Source organism: Lactuca saligna, chromosome 9, assembly GCF_052625555.1.
Source record: "Lactuca saligna cultivar CGN05327 chromosome 9, ASM5262555v1, whole genome shotgun sequence".
Classification (NCBI taxonomy): Eukaryota; Viridiplantae; Streptophyta; class Magnoliopsida; order Asterales; family Asteraceae; genus Lactuca; species Lactuca saligna.
In genome coordinates, this window is record NC_136425.1 from 11,921,665 (window position 1) to 11,944,439 (window position 22,775).

The window sequence follows — 22,775 nt, forward strand, 5'->3', positions numbered from 1 at the left end:
CCTTTTGTCCTTTTCAAATAATTAAAAATAATTGAAAAAAATAATTAAAGGGTGGTTTGTCTTATTAAAGACAGCATGACCGGCACTATATCAAACAAATATTGATTTTAATATTATGTTTTGTAGTTTCGATTGATTTATTTATGGGATAATATCATAAAAAACCTTAAGTTTGGCAGAAAATGTCGGTTTTACCATTCGGTAGATTCTTGGTTCATTTATACCGCAAACTTGTCATTTTTTTATCGGTTTTGCCCTTGTTACCTGCAATAGCAGGTTTCCAGGTTATTATGAATTATTTTTTGCAAAAAAACCCTTAAGTTTAAAAATATTTTGCAAAAAAAACCCTTAAGATTATAAACATATAAAATATAAATATATATATTCAAAATTTTATAAAACTAAATAGTTTTCTACTGAAACATATTTTTAGCTTTATGTACAGTAAATTTTATATTTGTTTGATATAAAGTTTTTATATTTAAATTTTAAAAAAGTTACCTAGTTTTAACAAAATTTGAATATATTTCTTAATTAATACTTCAACTTTTCAAAACAAAATTAAAAAACATTTGTTAGTTAATAAGTAATTATGCTAAAATAGTTATTATGAATAATATGGTATCATGTACATTCAATTAATTTTTTTAAAAGGTAAATAAAAATATTTTATATGTTTAAAAGGTTTGTATTTCAGAAATACTAACACATCGTATTTTTATATGTTTAAATACATAATAATATTATCATATTTTTTATAAAAATATCATAAACATGTTAAACATAAAAAATAAATATAAACATTTTAAACATATAAAATATAAATATATTTGTCTAATTTGTTATATAAATATATTTATTTTTATATAAAATATGATAGTTTATTATTTCTGAAATTCAAACCTTTTAAACATATAAAATATTTTTATTTTTCTTTTAAAAAAATTAATTGAATGTCACTAATGTCATATTATTATTAGTTAACAGATGTTTTTTAATGTTACTTTGAAAAGCTTAAGTATTAATTAATAAATATTTAAATTTTGATAAAACTATGTAACTTTTTTAAAATTTAAATATAAAAACTTTATATCAAACAAATATAAAATTTACCATACATAAAGCTAAAAATATGTTTCAATAGAAAACTATTTAGTTTTATAAAATTTTGAATATATATTTATATTTTATATGTTTATAATCTTAAGGGTTATTTTGCAAAATATTTGTAAACTTAAGGATTTTTTCACAAAAAATAATTCATAATAACCTGGAAACTTGTTATTGCAGGTAATAAGGGCAAAACCGACAAAAAAATTACAATTTTGCGGTATAAATGAACCAAAAATCTGCCGAAGGGTAAAACCGATATTTTCTGCCAAACTTAAGGTTTTTTATGACATTATCCCTTTATTTATTTATTTATTTAAACGCAAATTTAATCTACTTCCAAACTACTTCTTAATTTCATTTATGTCTACGACGAAACTTGAACCTTCTACCTCAAGAAATGAGGGCAATTAGTCTGAATTGTTTAAATAGGCTTCTTGTCTTCGCGATGGAAATATAACTGAGGTTAGTAATTTTATATTAGAATATCCATGATTCAAACATTGACACATTTAAAATATCGCTAGAATTCTGTAATTGACCTTCCACATAAGCTATACTATGTGTGGTATTATATGTCATTTGTGTGGTGAGATGCCTATGTAATGTTATTGTACGAATGTATGATTAGGGTATGCTTGACTGGTTAGATACAACAAATAAAATAACATTTAGTAGCATAGAAAAAATGTCACAAAAAACAAAAAAATACATTCAACATAATTGTACTCGTATCATTGTTATGACTATGTTTTTGAGACTTATGTTTAACTCTATGATATGTTTTTATGGTATTTGAACCTAGTGGATATTTATGTTTTTTTCTTGGAAAAATTATTTTTAATTGTTTAAATCATACATCAATTTGTTTTTAATTTAGTTGAAATATTGAAACTTACAATCATCTTTGAATATAGATATTAACATACATTTTAAGTAGAGTTAATTACAGTTTTGGTCTCTATGGGGTGGTCATATTCGTACTTTTAATTTAATATTTAAAAAATTGATAAGATGCATCCATGTGGTTTAAAGAAATTGCACTGTATATCCTTAATCCATTTAAAATGACCATTTTACCCTTATATATATATATATATATATATAATGGTTTAATTTTTTTTATATTTTTTTCGCTTACATTTTATTTTATTTTTATTTATTTAGATTTTATTTGACATTTTTTCGAATATACTATTTGGTGGCTAAACTACGCTTCCTTAAAAACGAACTCAAGGCATGGAAAACAAGGGATCACCCTAGAGAGATGGATTAACTGATGAAGCTCAAACGCAGGTTACATAAGCTAGACACAACCGTTGAATCTAATAGACTGCTGAAATGTTGGAAAAGTTATTAGGAATGCAAAGGATAATAGAGCTCGAAAAGTTGGCTATTCTTGACTTAAAACAAAATGCCAGAATAAAGTGGACCATTGATGGAGACGAGAATACTTGTTTTTTCGATGGGTATGTCAACAACAAGAAAAGCAAGAATTTCATTCACGGATTGATTATTAATGGATCGTTGAATACAAATGTGGCAACAATTAAAAGCGAAGAGTTTGCGTTCCATTAGAAGAAGTTCCAGGAACGATGGTCTTCCAGACCAAAACTTATTAGCAATAGCTTTAATAGGCTTGATTCCTCCACTAGCTCTAGAATTGAGGAACCTTTTACGTCTGAAGAAATCAAGAACGTTATTTGGCATGTGGAGGTGATAAGGCACCCGGTCCAGAAGGATTCACCTTCAATTTTATTAAAAAATATTGGGATGTATTAAAGGGGGGATATTATGGAATTCGTAAGACATTTTGAGAAGTACAGGAAGCTAGAGCGGGGGTGTAACTCGTCTTTTATCACTTTAGTCCCGAAGATGAAAGATCCATTACATCTGGGACATTACAGACCAATTAGTTTAATTGAATGTTTATACAAAGATAATTTCCAAGATTTTAGCCAACAGACTCAACGAAGTGATTGACAATAATATGATGCCCAAACAACATACGTGAAAGGTTGTAACATTCTCAATGGACCTCTAGTTGTTAATGAGTTGTGCGCATGGGATAAGAAGGTGAAGAAATAGGTGTTACTGCTTAAGGTGGACCTGGAGAAAGCTTTTGACTCTGTAACTGGGAATACCTTGAATCGATCCTTATTCAAATGGGGTATGGAGATAAATGGCGTATATGGATTAGAGGGTGCCTTCAAACAGCCAGACTATCGGTACTCATCAACGGATCTCCAACGACAAAATTCGAAATGGAAAAGGGAGTGAGACAAGGTGACCCGCTCTCACCATTCCTATTTATAATAGCAATGGAGGGGCTCAACATTGCGATGAAGGTGGCTTGTCAGAAGGGTATTTTCCATGGAATAAAAATACCACATTCGGAAACATTGATCTCACACTTGTTCTACGCTGATGATGTTATATTTGTGGGCGAGTGGAGTCAAGACAACATTAAGAACTTATCAAGGGTGTTGAGATGCTTTCAGGTGGCTTCAGGTTTGAAGGTTAATTTCAACAAATCCAAGGTATTCGGTATCGGAGTTGATATGTCTGATGTTACTTGTTGGGCTGCGCCATTAGGTTGTCAACCAGCTTCGTTGCCTTTCACATACCTTGGGGTTCCTATGGGCGCGAACATGAAGTTAAAGAAGCATCGGAAGCCCATAATTGATCGATTCTATGCGAAATTATCACCTTGGAAATAAAAAACACTTTCCTTTGGAGGAATATTAACCCTAGCCAAAGCGGTTCTTGGCAACCAAACATCTTACTTTTTCTCTTTATTTGTGGTACCCGTGGGAATTATAGATGCTCTTGAAAAAAATAGAAGATAGTGCTTATGGGGTGAGAGTGATAACAAGCATAAAATTTCTTGGGTATCATGGGAAAAGGTCGTTGCACCAAAGGATAAAGGGGGACTAGGTTTAGGCTCTCTCAGGGCCTTTAACCTATCATTGATAGTCAAATGGTGGCGGGTATTAAAAATGAACAAATCAACTTTATGAAGTCGAGTGATTATGGGTATCCATAATCTACACAACAAACCTGCAGATTGTTTATCAAAGAAAACTATTCCAGGTGTTTGGAACAATATGGCGGAGGTAATGAACGATCTAAAAAAGATTGGAATCAACTTTCAAGACATTTTAAAGAAACAGGTGAAGAATAGTAATGACAATCTCTTTTGGATGGATGGGTGGTGTGATGCTGAACCCTTTAAAAATAGATTCCCATAACTATATATGCTGGAACGACGAAAGACTTGTAGGGTTAACCAAAGGTTACAAGTGGAGGATCAAATGTGGGATTGGAGAACACCCCCTGTTTCTGATGGACAGGTTCACAGTCGTCACAGGTTACTGGCTGCCATTGGAGATTTCCAACCATCCACGGAAACTGATACATGGAAATGTCCCATTTTGAATGATGGTATCTATCATGTAGATACTCTCAGAATAAAAATTAATAATATAGAACCGACAAATAATGAAGTAATCATCCCATGGATTCACGATGTTCCAATAAAGGTTAACACCTTTATTTAGAAAGCTAATTTGTGGCGTATCCCATCCAATATGATGTTAAAGAGAAGAGGAGTGCCACTCGCAAACGCAACATGTTCATAGTGCCTACTTAAGGACGAAGAGATTGAGCACATTCTGATTCGTTGCCCTATGGCGGTTATTGTATGGGAATGGGTATTTAAATGGTGTGACATTCCGACTCCACAATTTCAAACCATTGGGGATCTTATCAATTTCTTAAAAACATGGGGGAGATGCCCGAGAAAGAGAAACAATCTAATTAGTGTATGCTATGGTGTAGCGTGGCTATTATGGAAATCAAGGTGTCATTGGGTGTTTAGGAACATACGAACTCCTCACTCTAAGATAATGGATAGTGCAAAGTCCCAAGTGTTTGCGTGGCTTAAACATAGAAGAGCTAATTATCATTATAAGTGGGTTCAATGGTGTATTTGCCCACTGAAATGTTTGTAATATTTTCAGTACAAGTATAATCATCTTTAGTGGCCCTGTCTAGTAACTTGCTAGGCGGTGGACCTTAATAATATTTGTTAGTTCTAAAAAAAACTATTTATGTGAATACAAAATATTTTTGATAAATAGTAGAAGTTAACCCACACATTGTGTCGGGAACTTCTTTGCAATTCGTGTGTGTATGTGTGTGTGTGTGTGTGTATATATATATATATATATATATACACACACACACACACGATGACAATTATATCATATCAGGTGGACCGCAAAAGTATCAAAATAAAGTTTCGATCCAAACAATTATGTATGGAAGAGATAGAGGAAAATAAAGTTTGAAAATATATACCGTAAAAATTTATAACGTTTAAATAAGTAGTAATATTAATAAAAACAAAAATTATAAAATAACTTTAAAATATTTTAAGAACAAAAATCACAACTAATATAATACCAATAATTTAACTTCAAAATTATAAACAATGAAAATAAACGTAAACGTGAGAATATGTTATGCCTAAAAGGCAAAAAAAAATATTTTCATACTTTCATTTACATCTTATATAATACGTATAAAAGTTGTAATATGGCTTTGTTTTTTTATTATTATGATTAAACACTATGTAAGATTTAATGTGGTGCCCATATCCTCACAAAAGAGCTGAATCCTTAAATTATGGAAGTGCTTTTCCTTTTCTTCTTTAATCATTCACTAGTCTCAAACCCTAAATCATGGAAATTGCGTTGTATTTTATTTTATATTTTTTCACATATCTAATGATATAAAATAATGGCGTAATGATTAACCAAAAATTTAAATATCCCAAAAGCAATCATACTATTTTGTTGATGTTGTAAAACATTCACATCATTTTCTAATTGCTATTATCATCTCTCGATTTCTCCCACAAACACACACATAGTCGAACTATCGATATTATTTTTCTCACAATGCTCATATGTTATGATTGCTTAATAAATTTGTTATCCAATAATAATGTAAAATTAATAATAATGTAAAATTGTAAAGTAGATTATAATATATTTATATTTTTTACATAGACCATAGTTGCGTTTCCCCTCAGTTTGGCCATCGTGAATTGTTTTCGTAACCAAAGAGGTTATATCGGACCGAAAAATATTCTAGACCTATAAAATGTTCAAATTACGACCTAATTTATATATTTTTTAATTGTGAGGTGCCCTTGTGAACAATACCTCCATCTGATTGGCTGAAATTTGGTTTTTTTTATCGACACTGCCAATGGTTGATTTTTTTAAAGGGTTATTGTCACTCTGGCTCAACTATCTTTCGTATATTGGTTTAAATGGTCCATCGTGACTATTTTTTGCTTTTAAAGGTGACCGATTAATATGGGACTTTAACCCACAATCGAAGGTAAAATAACTTTTTGACTTGCCAACTAAGTAGCTTACTCAGCATTGAACTGGACTTGTGTACTCATCCTCCACCTAAGCATCCAACTAACCTTCATTAATTAGCCATTATGTCTACCAACCGCCCAACAACCCGTAGAGGACAAGGAAGAGTCGGTGGTGGGGGCATAAAGTCTGCTTCACAAATCTTTGGTGCTTAAGGTAGCAGAAATCGATACCTTTTTACCCTAATAAGCCAAACACGATTTCGACCAACACCCTAAAATCTATCAATGTCGGCTCCACCACCTCCCTCACCCGACTCGATAAATTCTAGAGAGTTTGTTAACCTCAACGACCTTCATTCGATTTTTTGCGACTGTGGAGACAAGATTGCTGCAAACCAGATCGAGATGCAGACGCTCAAAGATCAAGTGGGTAAAGATTTCATTGTGTGCCGTGTTGATCACATCAGTCTGCATCACAAGTTGGAAGATCATGAAAAGAAGTTAAAAGCGATTGCTCTGGTGATGGGCGGCGTCATGGTGGCAATGCTTGGGATGATGATGGTTGGGATCAAAGTCCTTATGAAGCTTGGATAAGATGCTTTGGGTACATTATGAAGCTAGGATAGTTATGGATTTTATGTTCTTAGTTTTTTTTTGTTTTTTTGTGTTTCATATCTAACGATCATGTTAAAAGACCTGTGTTAATGACAGGCATTTTGTTCGTATGTTAAGTTTTTAATGGAAAAGGATTTGAGTAGCTCCCAGGCGTTTTGTATCATAGTACATTTGACCATTTTTAGTTTGGTTGTAATATCATGCAAGAACAAGGATGATAACATATGTTGGGTTGTTATACCCCATGTGCGTTGCACGGTGAGGGTATTTTTGTCATTTGATGCTTATAACGGCTGTAAATAATCCCGAAAGACCATTTTGTTTTCTCTTTTTCAAAGCAACTGTGATCCTTCATTTTGTTTTCTCTTTTTCAAAGGAACTGTGGAGTGAGATTCAAAAAATCGCACATGAAGATTGTGTGTGGGTGTGGAAGTCCAGCAATAATTCGCACATCAAAGACTGTCAATAACCCTGGAAGACCATTTTATGCATGTCCAAACCAGATAATTGTATTCATATGTTTAGAACCCTAGTTTGATGATCAGTTTTTTAATGTTACCTTAATTTCTATTTTAGGGACCACGATCAGGTTTCATTTCTTGGGTGGATGAAATAAAATGCAACAATGAAGACATAATTTTAAGTGTACTCCTAAGGTCGAAGAAAAACCTGCAAGCAGAGGTGTTGAAGTTGAAGCTGCTTTTACTTTGTAGTTGGGTGTTTTTTTTGGGTTTAATCATTTATAAGTTGTAATCAAATGTACTTTAATCATTTATAAGTTATGTACTTGCATTGGTGAATTAAGAACACTATGTAGTTATGTGATGGTTCATTGATGTGTTGTTGTGTCATTACCCTTAATCTAGTCAAATAAAAGCAATTGTTAATGTTCTTAGGTTGCTTAATGTCATTATGTATAATGTCTTGTGCCAATACCCTTACTTACAAGGACCACATTTTTGTCCATTAAGCACACAAATAGCACATGACAAATAATGGGAATTGACTGCATGCTAGGTGAAAAATAACAAGAATCCGAAAATCTTAAAGAACCAAAGCATGATAATATTACAAACCATTGTCAATGTAAACATACTAACTTCACACAAACAAGTAAATGTCAAACCAAACAAACAAGTACAACATAAAACCATTGTCAAACATAACCATAGGAAACTATCAAATTATACCTACTCATTAAGGTCTACCGGGTTTGCATTAGTTTCACCTTTCCCATCCTTGGTATTAACCTTCTTTGCAAGTTTCTTTTTTATGATCCTCTCAGATTTTTTCCTTTTACCACCAAATTTTTGTCCACTCCTTCCTTCATAACCTGTAGTTCGTCCAATCCTTCCTTCACCACCTCTAGTTGGTCCACTACTTCCTTCACCATCTTTACCCTTGTCAACTGTTTTCCTTTTCTTGACCTTTAGTTTCCTGCTCCTTTGCACCGTTGACCTTTTTACACGTGGCCTTTCAACTTTCGTACAAGTAACCTTGTTATGCCCTGATTGTCTACACACACTACACAAGATTATTTTCCCTGCCTTAGACACAGTGTGCCTTGGAAGCTTTTCACTACCTGACATTCTTCTTTTCAATGGTGGTAAGGGTGGTATGAACTCACTAACTGGCCACATGTTGTTGTCATTCATCCCAAGTATTTGGTATTTGTAAGTGTTCTTGTAGAAGACAACATACAACATTGGATCAACATAAATGGCTACATCTCTATTCAAATATAATATAGTAGCTACTGAGTGCACACAACCATACCCACTAAGTTGCCATACTCTACAAGTACAAGTCTTCTTGTCAAGGTCAACAACATATGATTCTGCCAGGTTTTTGGTTTCAAATTGGTTAAGCCCACTTGGTAAAACCTGCCAATACCTATAAACCCACCTTATTAGTTAGTATGTCACTTATATTAAAAGTGTAAAGACTAGAAAGTACCTTTGAGCTCTTTTCAATTTATTTAGTAGGAGTGTTATTGATGGGCAGGGTTTGTAATCAGGCCATGAACAACCTTTCATCTTCAAATTGTACAACCTCTCCATAACATATAATCTAATCACCTCTAACATGGTTATGATTGGCTTTTTCCTTGCATCCCTGATGACACTGTTAAAGCTCTCAGACAATCCTTTTTCCACTGCATCACACATCTTTCCTTCTTGAAAGAATGCTCTACACCAAGATTTTGGGTTTGTTTCCATAAGGTAATCATAGGTTGTAGGATTAAGTACTTGAATCTCCTTCATGGCAGCATTGAATAAAGGCTCAGTGGATGCTTTGCTTGTCTTCCAAAACATGTTCTCGTACACTACACCACTAGATCTTTTCCTAAAGTTGGCTACAATATGTCTGGCACATTGTCTATGTTCAGCAATAGGAAGCACTTCCTTGACAACCTCTAATAACCCTTATATAATAATAGTCATATTTTAAACATCATGTAACTTAATTGTGAAATATATAAAAGTTTTAAATATATGACATACCTTGTGTTGATTCAACATCAATGATATACCAAAACCATCCTCTAGATGAAGGTCATCTTTTAGATTTTCCAAGAACCATTTCCAATTTGCTTTGTTTTCTACACATACAATTGCCCTTGCAATTGGGAATATGTGATTATTAGCATCCCTTCCTACAGCAACAATTAGCTCTCCTGAACATAAACCCTTTAAGAAACACCCATCCAAATTTATAATTCTTCTGCAGCTCCCTCTCCACCCTTTCTTTAGGGCATCAAAACAAATGTAAAACTTGCTAAAATAAGTCTTACCATCTGGCATAGCATTGACATCCATTTTGACTGTTGATCCAGGATTTGATATTCTTATCTCCTCACCATATGACCATAGCTTTGCATAGTGATCCACTAATGTTCCCTCAATCAACTCAATTGCATACTTCTTAGCTCTTCTACACTATCCCATACTTACATCTATCCCAAATTCTCTTTAACCTCATCCCTAAGGAGCCTAACACTAACTTTTTGTTTCTGTAAGAATTGGGTGGTGTAATGGGTACCTATCCAAGCATAGTTGACAATTGAACCTAATTTGAAGTTTCTTGCACAATTATGCTCATTTATGAGACTCTTAATTTGGAAAGATTTTTCCTCACTCATCCAAGATGCCCACAATCTAAACCTGCAAGCACCGGAACAACATTTCACTAAAAGTCTTCTACTATCATTTTTCTTGTAGCATAACTGATAACCATTTGCAACAGCATAGTTACACATCATGTGTTTTAGTTTTTTAGGATTCACAAATATCATACCTAATACATGCTTCTGTTTTTTCCAATGAACATTGTCATTATAAATAGCTTGCTCATTAGATATTACTTCATCATCGACTACATGCTCATATACCTCTTCATGAGGAGGGCTGTTAGGAATAACTTGGTCATTTGGGCATAGTTTGCTCAAAAACTCAGCATCTTTTGTCCTATTCATAGGAATACATTCATCAGGTTCATTGTCAACTTCTAAGTCAATGCCATCATCTTCCTTACCTTTCCAATCCTACCTACTACCTTGCAGATCCTCCATATCACCTTGATCATTCTCAACTTCAATGTTAATGTCATCACCTTCCCCATCTTGCAACTCTTCCCTAGTACCTTGCAAATCCTCCGTAACTCCTTGGCAACAATGAGCCAATAGATCCTCAATTTCAATTCCATCATCCATATCCATACCACCTTGCACTTCTTCACCAACTTCAATTCTATCAAACAATTTATCTAATGAACTACATATTTCGTCTTGCTCCTCAAGGATCCATTGATGTACATTAACACCAAGATGGTCAATGTATACATTAATAACACTACCAGAAGCATATCTTACTTCGATGAAGTCCATATAGTCTATATCAGTAGCTATTAACCTCAATCCATCAAGGAACACCACATTGGGCATGCAAAAGTAAACATTGATGCATACCTCATTAGCGAATCTTTGAATGAACCCCACAAACTCGTTCTTGTCCATTCCAGCAAAATCGACATCATTGAACCTTTGTTCTGCGCCATCTGAGTAACAAATAGTGGGGTACCTCAAAAAAATTCCGGCAAAATGGAGATCTATCTTCATGTAGACAACCATAGGATTGATTATGTTGGCCGATTTCAGGGAGGAAGAGTTTAAGAAACGAATTCGTGTCAATCACGGTTTGAAAAAGTATACGAATGCAAATGGTAGCAAAATAAATGAAAGGGACAGTTGAGAGGATTTAAACGGATATAAGTTTCATTTAGTGACATAACACGTGGCCATGACCTAGCATATTTAATCTACTTGGCATTGAGGTGGAATAAAAAAACATCCTAGTGGGATGGGTGTGACCGGTTGCACCCTTCAAATCTAGAAATGTGACCTTTTAAACCGTAAAATGACAAGTTTAAGCCCTTAAAAAGCAAAAAATAGTCACGAGGGACCATTTAAACCAATATATGAAAGATAACTGGGCCAGAGTGACAACCCTTTTTTTAACTACTCTTATTAATGCCTTCCACCGCTTGTTACACAACATGTCTTAATCTTCTTTCCTCTGCCACTAACGTGGCGTTTCGCTGATGTCACCGACTTTGTAACCCAATCATATTAGGATTGGTGTCGCTATATCTAATAGCTAGCGAACATCATAAACGATGAAGGAAGCTCATCGCTTCAACCTCCCTTCACCCACTATGTAAGTCATGAGTATCAAACACCTTTCCTTTATTGACACCTCCTTCCACTTTCTCCACTCCACTGTTTGTCGCCTACCACCGCCTTTATCCTCTCAATTAGGTCAATTTTTGTATTGATTTAATTCAGATTCAGGAATATACCTTAAGGAACAGGGAAGGGTATGGGTTTAATAATCGACCGACTGGTGGGTTAGTTTGCCGAGGGTTAGTGTACCCTCCTTCTTCCACAAAGGATCCTCTCTATTGTCATTTCTTTTTTCCTCCCGTCAAAACCTCCACATCATCGTCTTCTTATTCCATCGTTGTCTACTCCTTTTGGTTTACAATCAAAGCTTGTGGTAGAAGAAGACGGTGGGCCAGCAGTAGCACGCCCAATCATCTCTACAGGTAAACTCCAACGCTCTCTCTATTTATGATTTTTTTTCAGTGAGAACCGATTAATTTGAGGTTAAATAGGGTTTTTCCCTTGCTCCTCAGTCCTTGACTCTTCCGAGTTTTGAGCGACTGGAAAAGAAATTCGTCAAATCGAGTATATCAGAAAAACCTAGCTTTATGTGTTCTATTTTTTAGTACTCTCTCTCTCTCTCTCTCTCTCTCTCTGTTTTACATATAAATTCCATTTTTTAATACTATTTGTTAACTTGCATGTGTAGGCGTGACTCTACTTGATTATGGTGTCGGGAATGTTCAAAGTATTAAAAATGCAATCCGATATCTGGGTCTCGATATCAAAGATGTAAGTTCTTTTGATCTTATTTCCGCAATGGTGAATATAAACAATTAACAACGCCATAATACATCTTGTCCAGGTTGAAACACCGGAAGACATTGTGAATGCAAATCGTATTATTGTTCCTAGGGTTGGAGCATTTGCTGCAATGATGGACAACGGGTAAGATTTACACATCATATTTACAATGTTTTTTCATCCATTAACAAACAAAATTAAGATTTATTTGAGAGATTCAGCAGTTAGAGGTGAGTTTCCTCAGTGTGTTTAACGGGTCGAAGGCACCAATGTCGGCCCATGGTGAGTTTCCCATGGAGATTCTCCGGACTAGCAGACCGAGATTTATTTGAGAGATTCAGCAGCTAGAGCCTAGAGGTGAGTTTTCTCACTGTGTTTAGTGGGTCAAAGGCACCAACATCGGCCCATGATTTATTATAATTAGGATGCTAGTTGTCTGTGTGACTCTTGCATGTAAGATATTGATATGTATATCGGGCATGGCCCGATGACTATCATGTATGTTATTTATCTTTGCGATTATTGCATGTGTTTATATGTATATCGGGTGGGCCCCGATGCCAAGCAGGGCCTAATGATTGCCAGATTTGTTCTGAGCGGGGACCGGTGTCGGGCAATGCCCATTATATGTTCGATATGTATAGTATGTGATATTTGAGTGAACTCACTAATTTTCGTGATTACTATTTTTAGTTTTTGTTTCAGGTACTTCTGGTTTCAAAGGAAAGAGTTCGGGATGACTGCATTATACACACCACGTTGTTCCCGTTTTCTATGAATCTGATGTACTTGGATATTAGTTGACACACTCTATTTTTCACTATGGTTTTATGATATTGATTAGGTGATGGTTTATTTAATATAAAAATCGAAGTTTTTGGTCTAAATTTTTGGAATGTTACAGGTTTGACCAGGTCAAATGCAAATCCCTACTTTATAGCCACCAGCCTTTGATAATTTCTTTCAATTACCGGTATAGTCAGTTAAGTTGATGGCTTTTGATTTTTTTCATTGATGTTTACATAAAAGCCATTATATTTTGGTCATTTTTCCAGTTTAACCACCATAAATTAGTTTATTTCACTAAATTCATCAAACTTTGATTTTTTTTTTATTGCAACATTTTGACCTATATATGGTATCACATAATATATTTTTTCCGATATTACATGTTTTATGTTGGATGGCATTTCATTTGCAATGTTGTGTATACGAAATCGTTTTCGTGATATCTATTGACAGGGTTAGACTCCCCTTCCGCTCTTGATCGATCTAGTGTAAAGAAACATATGATCGACATGCCTTCTTCGGCTTTTGGATCCAATTTTTGAGTTTATAACTTCGGATTAGATCAAAATATAGAGTGTGAATTGCAATTCTATTTACGATCGCATAAATAAAGGAACAAACTTAATATGCAAATTTTTTAATAGTTATGTCCTAATTCTAAAAAAATAACCGGAAAGAGAATTAAGACATGGTGATCCATTGTCCACGTTTTTGTTCATCCTTGGCTCCTTGCTATGGAAGGTCTCCACATTGTTGTTGAGGATACGATCGCAGTTGGTCTTTATCGTGGTCTAAAGGTTGGTAATACAAATCACATGGTCTCACACCTTTTTTAGACATATGATAGTGTTGTTGTTAGGTGAGTGATAGATTCATAATATAGGCAATATGGTCATGATTTTAGGGTGTTTTTACCTGGCTGCATGATTAAAATTAAACTTGCAAAAATCTAATATGTATGGAGTTGGTTGGATCATAGAGTGGTTGAGTAGTGTGCGTTACTCACCGGGTGCAATGTTGATAAGTTTGGATCCATGTAGGTCTAAGAATGGATACAATTTCTGGGTGGAAGCCGATTACACAAAGATTTCAAGATAGGTTGTCTAGATGGAAAGCGAAATTATTATCGATTGGAGTCGTTGTATGTTGTTGAGTTCAGTTTTTGGAAATAAAATATGGTATCAATAATCTATACACATTTTATTCATTAGCTAGAATTATGTTTTATCTTAAACTATAAACTTCAAATATTTGGGATTCTATGTAAATCATAAACTTTTGGAGGAACAATGTCTCCTAATTCCTACCTATACACATGTGAAAGGACCCATTTTAATTTTGTAGCCCTAAAAGTCAAACTAGCCTACCCTACAATTTTATTGTTCAACATTAGTGTGTACGTATAGGTGTACCCGAACATGGACCATGCATAAAATAAAATGCTTAAAACGACAGCATATCATACAAAGGTGAAACATGAAACCTGATATAAAACATTTGGATGGATACAAACCAAAAAGCCAATGAGGACAAAAGAAAAATGTGGCCACAAAACAAGAAAAAGTAAGTAGTGAAAGGAACCCCACCCAAATGGGTGAATGTTATTGAGGAAGCCAAGAAAGCAAGACCTAATTTTCTTTTTGTCTCCACTAATTTACAAAGAGTATTCAATTACTAATTATGTTTTTCTTTTTCTTTCTTTCTTGATAATTTTATTTTAAAAATATAATGAACTAACTACTCTTATGTGAATGTTGTCGTTTGCTCATCAAAACTAAAAAGTACGAAAGTGTACATCGATAAATCTCCAGCTGGAGCATACATACAACAAAATCAAGATTGATAACATTAAATTGGGTCTGAATTTTTTTTCTTTCTAATGAAACAATATAGTTTATATCAAACCCGGTCCTCACAGTTTAGAAGGCTTGTAAAAATCAAAGTGAGGCCTTATAAAAATTTATTGTAAAATACTATTAAATAAATTTGTTTCCGTTAAATGCAAAATTGAAAGTTGATAACAAACATCTTGTAAATTCATTACCACAACATCATGTATTTACTCATTAGTAAATTGGAACTATTACAAACAATTCTAAAAGTACATATATAAAGACAATTCATTACTATTTCGAAACATCGACCATTTTGCTAATAATTTTAAAAGCAAATTCATCTACTACACTTTTGATTATCAATATTCTCAATAAACTTGTTTTCAATCAAAATCAAAGTCAAAGAGTTTAATCTATCTTGAGACATGATCGATTGCAAATAAGATTTTAAAAGTTTTAGTCTTTAAATGTTTCTTACCGTTGATGTAATTGTAATAGGAATAGTCAATAAAAATATATTCTAGACAAGAAACTTGATAAGTTTTTATCATTTTTAAGAAATTTAGTATTTTGTTAACTCTATTATTTTCAATTGAAAAATGTTTTTGTAACAATTTCAGTTCTTTGAATAAACCATCAACACTGATGTCTAAGATATGGCTATTTTGCAACCTATTTTTTAATTTTTTTGCAACTTGCCTTGAACTCATTGATATTTAATGACTTCATTTTTTTTGTAAATAAAAAGCCAAAATATTCACTCTAATAAATCAATAGATTGATCAAACTATATACACAAAATATTGATCCTAAATAACTCTGGAGGTGAAAGTTCATTTACGCATTTTGATGAGCCAACAGCGTCAAATTTTTATTTTTTTTAAATTCTTCTTTTAATATTTTTCTTAACAAACAATGGATAAATTCCCAAATAGAAGCAATACCTTTCACACAATCTAAATACTTCTCAAAACAATATACTTAAGTTGAATTTTACAAGAATAGCAACATCATAATTATATATTTATCCCATAATTTAGAGGGCCCCTAAAATCGGAGGCCGCATGCAACAACCTCTCACACATTCCTAGGGCCACCACTGGTTTATATAATGAAATTACAAGCCTTTTTAAACGAATGAGAATCACCTTTCATATCATCTTATATAGATCACCTCATCCAAATCTAATTTTACGAAAGACTTTGATAAAAAAAAATTTTATCTAAAATAAACATTGTTATCTTTTGTCCAACTTTTCAATTTGGTAAGCTTTTCAGTTATTTTTACTAAGCATGATAAAGTTGGACATAGCCTTGATGATTTACTATGAATGCATAATCTAAAAGCATCCATGACAATGAAGATTTTTCCTTTTCTTTTTTTTCATCTAAACAATCCAAATAAACCCATGGTATTAGCAACCGCATATACTTAACTTATTTTATTTATTTTTATTTTTATTTATTTTTATTTCTTTATAAAACTATTACATGTTCTATATCTAAATGTTATGAAATTTCAAGCTTTTAATATATTTTTATACATGTTTAATGAAAATAAAAATATATGAAACAAAATAAAAGTGAAAAGTATATTTTAATAAAAAATTAAAATAAAAGAAGTTAAATAATATGGAGAGCTTATTTTTTTAAAAAAAAATGATATTTCTAACTTGTACAAGTCAATGTGTATTAAATAAGAACGTCTTAAAAAGAGTGATCTGTAACTCGTTCCAAAAAAGTACTACCTTTTTTTATCAGAAACATCACTGTTTTGACATCTTTCGCACTCGGCTACAGCTAATAACGACATAAGTATTTCATGCGTTTATTTATAATTTTATATACCATTTTCTAGTTCAATTCCATTCTCTATTCGTGGCTTTCGTTTCTCAAGTCAAAAAGAAACCAGAATTTGTTAATCTCCACGCACTAGAAAAAAAAAATCTAAAAAATAAAACATAAAACCAAATTAATCTCAACATATCATTAATACGCAACATAATTCTGTAAATGAACCAAACAAACATGAACAAGCACCTCTTTATAAAATAAAATAAAATAAGTTAAAACAAATACAAAACAACTTTTTGAAAGGTTTATGTTCTCCATTTGATTTACACACATCCTCGCATCTTTTCTAAAATGCAACAAAATTGATATCAATGTTCACTACCATACTTTCATGCAAGAGGATGTATAAAACCTAATGACGTTCATTAAATATAAATGATTAGGAAAACTAATTCATTTATATATATACCTTTTCTATAATCAATATGAACCTTGGATTAACAGGTTAAATTCACCTTCTTAATGATATTCGGTTGCTCTTTGGATAGTTCTGCACAGTATAACAAACCAAATAATATGATATAAGCTTGATTTATTATTTTTTATAATCATATGACAAAAGCATGTGTATGTACCTTAATTAGTTTGACTTTAGTAAGGACCTCATTTAAATTTCAAAATGCAATATCTGAGGGAAAAACAAAAGGTACAGAGACCACATGTGATTTTCATTTTTCAAGCTGTTATCCTTATTGCACCAAATCTGTCCATCTTATGCTACAAAAATATCAAGATTGAGGTAAAGAGAATATAAAAAAGATAAATGAAAAAAAAAAAACGCAAATTTGAAGCGAAAAAAGTTGATCAAATTCACCTTACTGTTCTTGTGCCTGTGAATGCCATTGAGGTCCTCATCTCCATCATGCTTCCTTTTCTGAAACCATTAAAAAATGATAGTATTTTTACTAAAAGTCTTGAAAAAGAAAAAGAATTAGAAGATAATAACAGCATCTATTCTAACCTTCTCATTGGGTTTCTTCAAGTTTTCAGCACCAAAATCATGATGTTTACTTCGATGTTTGTGTTTTTTATGCTCTTTATTCTTGTCCTTGTGTTTTTTATGCTTCTTTTCTTTGTCCTTAGATTCACTTTTAGATATTCCAACTTGGGTAGGAATCCCCTTTTCTGACTATAAAACAAAAAAAGATATGATATTATTGAAAATGAGAAGTTACATATACATTAATGATTAATCTAAATAAGTAACACTAAAATCACATTGCTTACAGGTGGCAAGTCAATAGGAAAAGTTTCCCTCAAGTAAAAGGCATCCCTGAGGGCGTTCAGGTCAAATGGTTGGATGCGTGTATTTGTGACTCTTGACTTTGAGAAGGATGAATTTTCATTTTCAATGAGCTGATTCAATTCCATTCCTTCACCTTTCCGAATCACTGTGTCTCCAACAACATTACGAAGGTGATGTGCATCTGAAATGGATAAAGGAAGCGACTTCTTGCAGAAAAGCTCATAATGAGGAAATAATTTGTAGTAATTTATAAGATCCACACCACCCGTAAGTTCCTTTGGACCTAGATTGTGAATACCATAAAACAGATGGTTATTTTTGGAATAAAAGATTAGAAAAAAAACGAGTCTTTTTGAACTAGCTATAGCATAGGATAAAAGTGAAACCACTCAGAATCTTTTTGTAAAGAAAAAAGGAAGTGCAAGATGAAGAATAAGATCAGAAGAAATCTTGGCAAGATTCCCACTTTATGTATTAATGGAATGTAATAAATCTAAGAAACACCACTGAATGACAAAGCTTGTGATTGTTAGGTCATATAAGCAGGCAGTGGCAAAAATAAGTTATGCTATGCAATCACGTGGCCTTAGGTATAAATATGTTAGATTGATAATTGAGCACAAATCTTATAAGATAAATCCAACAAAAAGAGTACATGTTTATTGCACAAAGTGCAAAAAGTTTAACTTACCTCTTCCAAACCTCTTGCTTTCAGGATCCATCAGTCAGTATCTCAGACAAGCATATACCATTATCACCTGAGATTTTATCGTAAGAATCATAAATTGTTCAAAGAGACTTCTACATCTTCTCTTAAAGATGCACACAATCATTGTTTTACTCATCAACGAATACCTAGGAAGTGCATGAACATATGAGCATACTGAGGGCTTGGATTTTGGCATTTTAAGAAATATAGCAACTTGAGTTCAGTTTGTGCGCATATGTGTGTGTGTCTATACATAGAACACATGATTTGTTAAACCAAAACTGAAAGAAAATAACTAAACAAACAAAAGGAATAATGGGCATATAAAGTCCACTACTCGGTTAAGGAAATAAAAATAACCATAACAAAAAATAAGTCAAAACCTTTATCAAATCGATTCGGTTTACTGAAACATCATTGTTTCACTACCTACAATACATAAATAAAAAAAAATCCTTTTAATTTGGGTTATCAATCAGATGAGTATGGGTTGCAAAATTTACAACTTAACTGATACTTGCTACAATACTTATCATATAAAAAATAACAACCAACATAAATACATGATGATAACTTGCTCAAAGCTATATACTGAATCCTAATTAAACCCCTATTATCTTGTGCATGTCAACCAACCTCCAAAGAATCAAATTCTTGAAAATCAAAACTATCATTCGATTCAACTGTCATTCAAACCAGATAACGATAAAAACAAGTACTTTTCGAATGTCAACCAGATCTTCATTCGTATTCTACCCTAAATACCACACTAAACAGCACTACACTTACTATATATTAAGCTCTATTGCCCTAGCTTAGCACAAGATCCAGCCTCAAATCTTCTGAACACTTTTTATAATCGAAAAGTCAATTACTCAATCTATAGCCCCAATAACTACACACGTTCTTAAATTTCTTTGCATCGCCTTACAATGCGAGGAGCTTACTATACCTGTTACAATAGATATTATCGGAACTCAAAGTCGACTAATTTCTCAGCCAATTTAACAAAATCGAGTGACTAATTACGATAATTGACGAAATCAAGCGGTGATTCTTCGGGTGTGTCGTCGGTTTCCTCTTCAACCCAAATAAACCCTAACACCGTTAAGGGGGGCTAGAAGAGTTGAAACTGGATTCTCGTATGAATTTATATAGTTGGACATAATTGCCCTCGATCCAACACTAGTTCAAAGGGTAGTTCCTGTCATTTTTATAAGCATGGGCCATGGATGAAAGTGGATGAAAGTGGGTCTAAACCCGGCACGGATAGACCTCGACCGGAAAAACATTGAACCGGTTAACGGGATTTTGTTGGACTGGAAAGCAGACCGAATTTTGTTTCGGGTACGGTACGAGGTAAAGTGGATCTAAAACCCAAAAACATCAAAGTGAGGGAGGTGGAACCGCATAATTTAGTTTAAAATAAGGGAAACTGAAACTTTTTGGTAATTACCTGTTAGTTACTTAGTGGATTGAACTTTGAAATTTTTCATATTGTAATCATGTAAAAACTATAAACTACATTTTAGAAAAAAAAAAAAATTGTATGTCAATCCGACTTTAAACGAATGAGATGTGTATGTTTTAATATTTTTCACAAAATACAAAGTACAAAAACAAATAACTGAAAAAGTTGAAAATTTTCAGTTTTGATATCCCAACTTCATGGGATTATAATTCATTGAATATTAACCCAAAAATAACAACATTATAGTATAAACTCATATACAAACTCTAAATTACAAGTTCGAAAAACACTTCACGTCAATCCGGTTTCAAACAAATTAGACATGCATATTTTTAAATTTTCATATAATAAAAAAAAATTGAAAAACTAAAAACTTTAAGCTTTGGTATCTCGATTTTGGAGTATTGTAAGTCAATAAATATAAAATTAAAAATGACAAATTTATAATCTAAAATCATGTACAACCTCGGAACTACATGTTATAAAAAACATTATGTCAATCCAACTTGAAACAAATGAGATATCTATATTTTAAACTTTTCATAGAAATCGGTTACGGTCCCTAAAAGTGGTTTCGGTTCTTAAACCGAGATTGCTCGAAACCCAACTAAAATCATTTTTTAAACACGAAACCGAAACCGATTATATATATTCTGGTTCTAACGGTTCCAGTTCTAGTCTAATTTTGGTTATGATCCGGTTTTTCGGTTTTAAATCTCATCCCAAGTCTGGGCCACCAAAGAGTTGCCGCATGTCTCTACATTTTAAGGTGGTCCTAATTTTTTGTAAAACAATTTTTTCAAGAGAACTTAAAGGTTATGTTTGGCACATCTAAACTACTTTTTCGAGTCCATTAAATCCAACTCTTAAACTACCTTTTTGTTCATAAGGTTGGTAGGAGTGATATCACACTTGTCACTTGTCAGGGTCCACGTAGACGTCACATCAGATTTGTTATACTGTAGCAAAAACTAATCATTTACACGGGACGGGTTGTCATGCAATTTTTTTAATATTTAATTTACATAAAGAAATCAATATAAACAAATTATTTTAATAAAAACGTAAATTTCATTAACTTGAACGGAAATCACATACTTAAAATTAAAAACATAACACAATTGTGATTAAACTAGCACACAACATCACTAGAAATTGAAACACACGAAGCACTAGATATTAGAAGACAAGAACTTAAATTTGACGCCGTTGAGGGGACCGTCTTACAATTTGTCAAAACTCAACATACCGGAAAAGTTTGGTGGTTTATTCACGGAAAATCTAGAGAGCATTCACAAAGAAAGTATTTTCATATTCACATTGCTCGGCTTCACCCATCATCTTTTGAAACAATTGTTAAAATGAACTGAAACTGTGTTTATATGTCTTAATTTGGAGAAGAGTTGATCTTTACTTCGAGATATAGCGGTTTTCCAGTTCAATCTTTTGGCGGCTCTACTCAAGAAAGTAGTCGCATTGACGTTAATGTTGATTGCGTCTTCGGTTACATCAACCCATGAACCATTTTTTAACGATATCTTCATCGGTTAACCACACACAAACTATTTTTTAACGATTAGATTATGAAGAAAATGGAAAATAAGAAAGTTATGAGAATTAAATTAAAAAGATTTAAATGCGATGAAGAATGAAGAAGGATAGTAATATTTATAGTTAAGGATTGAGGGTTTAAATTTTAAATTTTTGAAGAAAAAAAAAAGGTTATAATTTTGAAAAGGTTTTTTGTTTTGGAAAAGATGGTATTTTTTGAAAATGAAATTTTAATTAAATAGTAAAAGAAAAAAAAATAATGTCTTTCTCTCTCATCGCAAAAACTCACCGAGCTGCATCACCGAACCGAGGTCAACGAGGACCTATCCCGGTGTTTATCGAGTGGTGCCAAAGAGTGATGACCCCCACTCCGTCGAGCCTAATGAGACTTCATTTTCAAACATATTAGTATTGCTAGATCAGATACACTTTGGGAAGGTATCTGATAAGTTAGTTTAGTTTTTTGAGTTTTTTTCTAAAAAAATTTATGTTTAATAAACCAAAAAGTAACTGGTAACCTTATAAGTTAATTTTTATTTTTTTTTAAAACAGACTTTGAGTAGATTCTCAATAGCTTTTGGAAAATTTCTCGAATATACATTTAATTAATTATAAAAACCTATATTTTTTTAATGTCGTTTTATATTTTTTCAATTAGTTTTAATCAAACATTATTTTTTATCAACTAGTTTTTCAACTAGTATGCCAAGTATAACTTTAGACTAGTTTTAAT

At 32.6% G+C, this 22,775-nt stretch overlaps 1 protein-coding gene across 4 annotated transcripts; it reads right to left on the reverse strand.

The window, feature by feature from the left end:
- Positions 1–17,236: 17,236 nt before the first annotated feature.
- Positions 17,237–20,162, reverse strand: LOC145018194 (putative mediator of RNA polymerase II transcription subunit 19b). 4 transcript variants are annotated; one of them, XM_078976097.1, is made up of 9 exons: positions 19,973–20,162; positions 19,404–19,449; positions 19,167–19,267; positions 19,003–19,069; positions 18,293–18,594; positions 18,027–18,194; positions 17,880–17,939; positions 17,641–17,782; positions 17,237–17,555 (listed from the first exon to the last, which is right to left on the reverse strand). In XM_078976097.1, the coding sequence occupies exons 4-8, from the start codon at positions 19,031–19,033 to the stop codon at positions 17,741–17,743; spliced, it is 603 nt and encodes a 200-aa protein (XP_078832223.1). In that variant the 5' UTR covers positions 19,034–19,069; positions 19,167–19,267; positions 19,404–19,449; positions 19,973–20,162; the 3' UTR covers positions 17,237–17,555; positions 17,641–17,740. The 4 variants fall into 4 exon arrangements, with proteins under 4 accessions (XP_078832223.1, XP_078832222.1, XP_078832225.1 ...); XM_078976096.1 differs by lacking the exons at positions 19,167–19,267; positions 19,404–19,449 and having other exon boundaries at positions 19,973–20,161; XM_078976099.1 differs by lacking the exons at positions 19,167–19,267; positions 19,404–19,449 and having other exon boundaries at positions 20,050–20,160.
- Positions 20,163–22,775: the final 2,613 nt, after the last annotated feature.

Bases quoted from the DNA above. Each gene is read 5' to 3' on its own strand.
- LOC145018194 (XM_078976097.1), bottom strand. From the start codon at position 19,033: ATGGATCCTGAAAGCAAGAGGTTTGGAAGAG. The intron at 18,595-19,002 runs GTAAGTTAAACT...TTCACAATCTAG, and splicing joins AAGCAAGAGGTTTGGAAGAG to GTCCAAAGGAACTTACGGGT. The intron at 18,195-18,292 runs GTAAGCAATGTG...TTTGTTTTATAG, and splicing joins TTCCTATTGACTTGCCACCT to TCAGAAAAGGGGATTCCTAC.